At 42.5% G+C, this 7672-nt stretch overlaps 1 protein-coding gene across 1 annotated transcript; it reads left to right on the top strand.

The window, feature by feature from the left end:
* The first annotated feature begins 5362 nt into the window (after positions 1–5362).
* On the top strand, positions 5363–6307 carry LOC117476139 (olfactory receptor 51L1-like). The gene has a single exon (XM_034122521.1). It carries the CDS (start codon positions 5363–5365, stop codon positions 6305–6307), a length of 945 nt encoding a protein of 314 aa, XP_033978412.1.
* Positions 6308–7672: the final 1365 nt, after the last annotated feature.

Here is a 7672-nt window from a genome sequence, read left to right as displayed (position 1 = left end):
GGTCCCAACTCATCCCTCTCAATCACCGTGGTGGCCAGAGAAGCAGACGCCACCTCTCAGGTTCAAGTGGTAAATCTGTGTTGCTCCCCCCCCCTGTCAGAACACACCACATTATAATCTACGTCCCCCACTCGTCGTGTGACCACGAAGGGCCCTTGCCACTTTGCGAGTAGTTTAGAGCTAGAGGATGGGAGTAACACAAGCACTTCGTCTCAGTTTCGACCCTCTGTTGTACAGGTGCTGCTGACGTTCCTGAGCCTGGAGCAAATTCTCACTTGATATCTGCCCCAGTGAATGGAGTTTTGCTCGCAGGTCCATGACATACTGAATTACATTTTTGCCTGTGCTTGAACCCTCCTCTCAGTTTTCTTTAAATAGGTCCAAAACACCCTGTGGCTTCCTGCCAAAAAGCAGTTCAAAGTGAGAAAAATCCTGTGGAGGACTGAGGCACCTCCCGCACTGCAAACAACAGAGGTTCTAGCTATTTATCCCAATTACGACTATCTTCGTGAACGAATTTACGAACCATGTTCTTTAGGGTTTTGTTAAACCGCTCCACCAGGCCGTCGGTCTGACGATGGTAAACACTAGTCCGGATACAGCTCGCGTAGTGTGCGTGACATACATTTTGTGCCCTGGTCAGTCAGGATCTCTTTCGGGATCCCGACTCGGGAGATGATATGAAACAGTGCCTGCACAACGCTCTTTGCAGAGATATTACGCAGCGGCACTGCCTCAGGATACCGTGTTCCATAATCCACTAGGACTAGTACAAAGCGATATCCCCGTGCACTCCGCTCTAATGGCCCGATGAGGTCTATACCAACACTCTCAAAAGGCACCTCAATTGAGAAGCAAAGGCGCTTTTGGGGTGGCCTGCAGGTTAAGCAGCTGACATTCACGGCAAGATGCGCACCACCGCTTCACATCTGCGCGAATAAAATCAGGCCATGAACCGGTGCAGTGTTTTGTCGTACCCTAGGTGACCTGACATGGGGTTATAATGAGCCGCCTGGAAAACCATTACCTGACGGCTTTTTGGCACCAACAACTGGGTATTTAACTCTCCTGTTTGTGTGTCACGGCTCACACGATACAGCCTGTCCCTAATCACAATAAAGTGTGGGTGAGTGAGTGCTACATTCGGGTGTAGCTGGGAGCCATTAGGCGTGTTCACACCAAGTACTTTTCCCACAATAGTTCATGAGAACTCTTTTAGTTCTGATGAACTAAAGCAGATCGCGTTCACACCAAAATGAGTTCCTGGGGGTGGATTAGGCAAATGAAGCCGCTGACGTCACTTCTTCTTCTTCTGCTTTTGGTTTACTGGCAGGCCACACACAACTTCACGGCGAGTACAGTAGGTGGCGGTATGCACCTTAAAGTTGCAATCCACCAAAAAAAACGAGAGAAGAAGAAGAAGAACCTCCCGCATATACTGCCACGCCCACCTGCTGTATGAGGCGTCTGTTTCCCTTCCGACCTCAGACATGAGCTTCGTCTGAGTTATTTAAGCAAACACAAATACAGATCGTCGACCAGTCAAATGCAATAGCAATGCTGATTCGGAAGCGATGGCGGTTAAGAAGGATTGACAAAGGGATTGGACAACGACATGCACGCGCTATGGATTGCGTAACCTGTGTGAAATGAATGAACTGTGCCAGGTGTGTTGTCTGCACAGTAAATAGGCTCAGCAGTTAACACACCTTTATTATATATCCTCCTGAGAGCAACTGCATCCGTCTGCCATGAACCCTACAGAAACCTACGTGTTAGTTTTGGCCTATAGTGGCCTCCATTTGTGTCATGTAAAATGGGTGAAATAAAAAGTTAGCAAATCCCCATGTCGTCCTCAGAGGACATTCATAAAAACATTTAGTTTTAGGTCAAATCATTATTACACTGCTCTGAAACTCACTACACTAACTCCTAAGATGTTCCCTTACTCTGGGTCGTCATCTGCGGACATCTTCTGGAGGCCAATCACCGGCGGCCGTGCCGGGCTGCTCCCGGGATCGGCCTCCTGGGTGGCCAGACGCTGCAGTAGATCCCGCAGGAGAGCACGGTCCACGCGCTGGGCAGCAGAGATCTCTAGCAGAGCCTCGACCTGCTGGCGCTGGAGTGTGGTGGTGCTCTCCTGCATGGCAGCGAGACGCTGGAGTGCCTGCCCCAGCGGGCTTTGGGGGTTTTCTCCTTCCGTCATATTGTCCCTGTTCAGGCGCCACTGTGAGTGTTCCAGCTCACGATAGGTGTAAAAAGATGACGGATGAAGCGACTGGTTGGGCAAACCCAGACAAACCCAGACAACACACAAAGTAGCTTTACAGAGCAAAAACGGGAAATATGTTTTACCTTTTGCTGTTTCTGATCAAAAGTTGTGTTCAATGGCATTAAAACGATACAAATGCTGCTGAAGGTTAATCCAATGTGTCTGTGTCACTTTTAAATGATAATCCATCATCATATTTATGTCAATAACGGATATTTCATATTAGCTGCTAGGAGAGATGTTGTCGTTACCAGAGTTGGGTGTAACGCGTTACAAAGTAACGCGTTACACCTGCGACTTGCGCGTCCACATCTCCACGTGCAGTGCTGCATAAACATGGCTGAGTCAGCGATAACTTTCGAGGGGTGGAGGTATGCCCATTATTTTGAGTTCGTCCGAAGAATAGACAGGAATGTGACGGTGAGGTGCAAACTGTGCCCAGGCCAGAAGCTGTTATCCACTGCTGCAAACACCACGTCAAACCTCAACAAACACCTGCAAAGAACACATGCTAAGGTGAAGCTAATAGCTAAGGACCCCCGAACCCAGAGTGAGGATGTTGTGAGTGCGCCGCCGCGGACTCCGAAGCGGCACAAATTAGAATTTGGAGGACCGGTAACCAAAGCAGAGATGGACAGGCTTGTAGCATCCTTCATAGTAGAGGTAATGTTGCCCATTTGCACAGTGGAATCACCATCGCATCGTTCAGAGATATACTGCGCAAAATACAGATAGCAGGAGACAGAGGACAGCCATAGTCAGAGCTATCTGGATCAGTCTTATGCGACAATGGAAACTGAACTAAAGAGAACATTTGAAACTTTAGCAGTCTGCGTGATCTGCCTGTAGGGAGGGGCGGGCCGGCCCTGCGAGTAAAGTAACGAGTAAAGTAACGAGTAAAGTAACGAGTTACTTTATGTAGAGAGTAACGAAGTAGTGTAATATATTACTTTTTTAAAAAGTAATATGTAATATGTAATATATTACTTTTTTTTAGTAACGACCCCATCTCTGGTCGTAACTGATATGAAAATGGTCAAAACACCACCAGACTTCAGATGACAGTTAATGGTCCAGCCCTCAACATGTCTATGTGCCATTAGTGAGTTTTCCTCAAAAGCTGTTGCTATGGCAACGCATCCCTTGCAATAAAACACGATATTGCTATAACTCCTATGAAAATAGTCAAAAAGTGCTAAAACTTCACATGTGTGCTAACAGTCCAGCCATGAAGACATGGGACAGTTTTGAGATTTCTTCAAATGCCATTGCTATGGCAACACAATGCTCGCCATGAAACACGGTTTTCTCATAACTTCAGTGAAAATGCTCCAATCGGCCCAAAACTTCACAGGTTTGGTAACGATGCAGCCATCAACATATCTAAGCGAATTATGGGGTGTCATCAAATACCGTTGCCATGGCGACAGATCATTCGCCATCAAGTTAGTTCAATAGTTTGCAGTTCAAATATTCTTCTGCTTTTCCAAGCCTTTTTACTTTCTTTTCTTCTCTCATCAAAGATTCAAGCCCCCAGTGTTCAGGTATCATTTCAATCTAAATTCTTCACTTTCTTCTTACACATTACATTTCAGCATAGCAGTTTAGCATCAGCTTTTCAGCATAAAGCATTCCCACTAGCAATTTCTTCAGGAATTGCATTCTCTAGTTATAAAGTGTTACCCCTACACCTGCTCCACTGGGGTCCAGCTACCCCTTCTTGGTCACTTTTCCACTGGATTGAGATGGAAGTCAGGTAATATGAAACTTGACTTATTTGCAACATATCTTTTGCTTTTTTTTTTATTTCACAGCAGACATTAGGACTTTATTAATTTGCCAAATGATTCAATAATGGCGGAAAAAAACAAGACGCTAAGGCTTTTGGAGTCCCAGTTTCATTATTTTGATTCAGAAGACAAGTGTGAGGGATTTAACATTTCCTTTGCAGCTGCACTTCTGATTGGTTTACTCCATATAGAACAACAAGTAGGATGCATACATTAAAGAAGAAGTATGCAGTCTGGTGTGAGTGCTTTAACATCCCGTTGGGCCCTGCCTGTGCACGTTTGCATCCTAGCAGCAGACAAACATAAAGTGTCCAGCTTCTTCAGAGTGGATCATTACAGGGGGGGGGGCTTCATCTCATCATGTCAAAGCTCTTACTAACAAGCTGAGTAACATACGTTGTTTTATTGTTAGTACCTACGTTGAATCTTAAAACTTAATTGTGTTGTTTGTTTCAGTTGTCTAACTATTGTAAAACACACTACTGACTGTGGATCTCTTTAATAGTTGTCCTAATTATATTGAAAGCTTTCAAGGTTATAGTGCTGATCTGAACATAAGTATAAAATATGTAAATGTTCCTACAGCACACTTTCACGCATGGAATCAGTAAGTCAATAATGATTCTGTATGAGTGTATTTAAATGTACTGATGTACTGAAAGTGTTGAATTAATTGAATCTGTTATTCTTATGCAAGCATTGATTAACATAGTGTATATGCTATGGATTATTCTCACTTACATTACCCTTCAATGTGATGATACTATATGCTGGCTAGGGCAAGTTTAGCCTTTTTTTCAGGTCTTCCTCTCCTTTCCTTTACCGGTTGATCTTTGAATGCATCTCTCTTTTTGCTTTTTTTCAGGATTGTGGTGCATGTAGTTTATGAGAAGGTCTTATTTTGTGTACATCACTTCTTCAGTTACTTGGAATTTATATTCACTATTTTCAGGTCCAACTGTGAATGTTTGCCATTCACATGCATACAGATTATTGTGGTTTTTTATTATTGTATGTGTTGAATTAGGACATTTTGCATTAATATTCCCTCCTTTTTTTCCAGATATAGAAAGTGAGTAAGTCTGTGAACTCCTGTTTGAATAACTGAGACATGCCAGATTTTTGCTGCATGTAGTGTATGTGGAGGTGAGATATTCCCAGCACAATATTGTCACGTACAACCCTAGGAGATTTTACAATTCACATGCATGCACGCAGGCTGATTTTGTATTAATATCTGACATTTTGCTAAGAAGTTCTCATTAACAGTTCCTGTATTGTTCCTCTCTTTGGAGCAGACATGACGAGCAACAGCAGCCTGAACCCTCCCTACTTTCAGTTGACTCTGTTTGCAGACTTTGGGCCCCTCAGATACCTGTTCTTCATCTTGTGTCTGTTCATCTATGTGACTATAGTCTCTGCTAACATGGTCGTTATTCTGGCAGTGTTCCTGGAGAAGTCTCTGCATCAGCCCATGTATATTTTCATCAGCTGTCTGTGTGTAAACTCTCTGTATGGCTCAGCTGGATTCTTCCCCAGGTTCCTGCAGGACATCGTCTCTGACTCTCATTTGGTCTCACGTCCATTATGCTTTATTCAGATGTATGTTATTTACACCTATGCTTCCTGTGAGCTGACCATCCTCACCATCATGGCCTACGATAGATTCATTGCTATCTGTCAGCCCTTACACTATCACAGTAAAATGACGTTTAAGAAGGTACAGTTTCTTGTGCTTGTTGCTGTTTTCTACCCAGTGTTTACTATTGGCTTCTGCCTCTATCTTACTGTTAAATTACCGCTGTGTGGAAATAAACTGAACAGGATTTTCTGCTCTAACTGGCCTGTGGTGCAGCTCTCCTGTGTGGACACCACTCCGAACAACATAGCTGGTCAGTTTCTCACGGTGACCGGCATCTTCATCCCCATGTTCTTCGTCCTGTACACATATCTACGGATTCTGCTGGTCTGCAGGAGGAGATCGTCTGAATTCAGAGGAAAGGCGTTACAAACCTGTCTGCCTCACATTGTGACCTTTATGACCTACTCCATCTCTCTCTTCTGCGAGTTGTCTTTGACTCGATTTGAGGCTGATCAACTGAATCCAAGCATCACAGTTATTTTGTCTTTAGAGTATCTGATCATTCCCCCCCTCAATAACCCTATAGTTTATGGCCTGGGTCTGCCTCAAATCAAAGGAGTCATATTAAGATTTCTGAAGAAGGGTCTTGCTGCTGAAATATAAAAGGAATATGTTGACCAAGTTAGATTGTGTTTCCTTTCGCATTTAATACAAGGAGATATCTAAATTGATGTACTCTTAAAGAAGACCAACATAGGGCACAACGATCAGATACTATATGCTTGGTTTAATTCACATTTCACACGCTTAACTACATCTTTGAAAATCAGGTTGTGTGTTTAATTTTCTCTCAAATGCTAATTTGCCTATTTATATTAATTAAATGTAAATGCACACGTTAGAAAATATACAATATTATGCTTCTTAAAGAATATTGAAGAGCAATAAAATGTGGCTAAATAATCATGAACACATTAGATATGATAGGATTTGAGACATTTTAGAAGAGTATAATTAGGATTGTGTATTGCGGAAGGTGTTTGGGCGATGTCACACATTGCCTGTATGACTCTGATATCATTAGAGACAATATCAAGAATTACATCAATAAATACATTCTTAAGTAAAGTCTATACAAGAACACCTGAACACAGAGAGGCAGGATTTTGTAATGTTGGCCTGTATATGTTTCTGCATTGAATAAAATCCCACTTTGGCTGCACTTGGTCCACCTGTCTTCTTTCTTCTTGATCTGAGAGTTTTGTGTTTTCCCCACAGCATATTCGGCGTTGTCCCTAGGCAATCAATAGCAAGTGTGCGTGGTTTATTATATTTAGATACATTCACGGGAAATCGTCTCAAATTAGCTGTTGTTCTGATCAATAGTCGTGTTCAATGGCATTACAATGATAAAAACGCCGCTGAAGGTTAATCCATAGGTTAATCCAATGTGTCTGTGTCACTTTGAAAGGATTAATGATAATCCATCATTGCATTTTTATGTAAAAAACGGAGATTTCATATTATTTTTATTTTTATAAATCTCTCTAAAGAGGTCAAATGTCACTTGTGTTGCATCAATCTTGATACAGGGTACTTACAGATGGAGCCTCTTATTTTGGACTCCAGCATACAGCTTCCTGCCGACTGCCAGTCAGTTGCCAGCCAGTTGCCTGCCAAAGACCAGTATTCAGGAATGTTAGGCCCTCCCACTATTCTCCAATTTCAGGGTTTAACCAGGAGATGGCGCTATATATTAAATAACTAAGACTTAGTTTTTCACAATAGAAAATGCAGATATTATATAAAAAACTAAAGTTAAAATCTTGTTTTTAATGCCCCAAGAGCAATAACATCTTGTCACAAGCTTTTTGGAAGAAAAAGACTGACTCAAGAGACCTGTAGTTGACTAATTACAGGCCTCAATAAAGTTCTGCCATTGGTTGTGAAAAACAACGGTGGACATAGTGGAAAGTGAAATTGACATTGTCGAATTTAATAAAAATACAAAATAATGTATCTGTGTAC

This window comes from Trematomus bernacchii, unplaced genomic scaffold (assembly GCF_902827165.1).
Source record: "Trematomus bernacchii unplaced genomic scaffold, fTreBer1.1, whole genome shotgun sequence".
Classification (NCBI taxonomy): Eukaryota; Metazoa; Chordata; class Actinopteri; order Perciformes; family Nototheniidae; genus Trematomus; species Trematomus bernacchii.
Note: the sequence above shows the minus strand (reverse complement) of the source record. Positions and strands in the feature narration are given on the sequence as shown.

What these genes read in the sequence shown, in the direction of transcription:
- LOC117476139 (XM_034122521.1), top strand. Translation starts at nt 5,363, where the DNA reads ATGACGAGCAACAGCAGCCTGAACCCTCCCTACTTTCAGTTGACTCTG.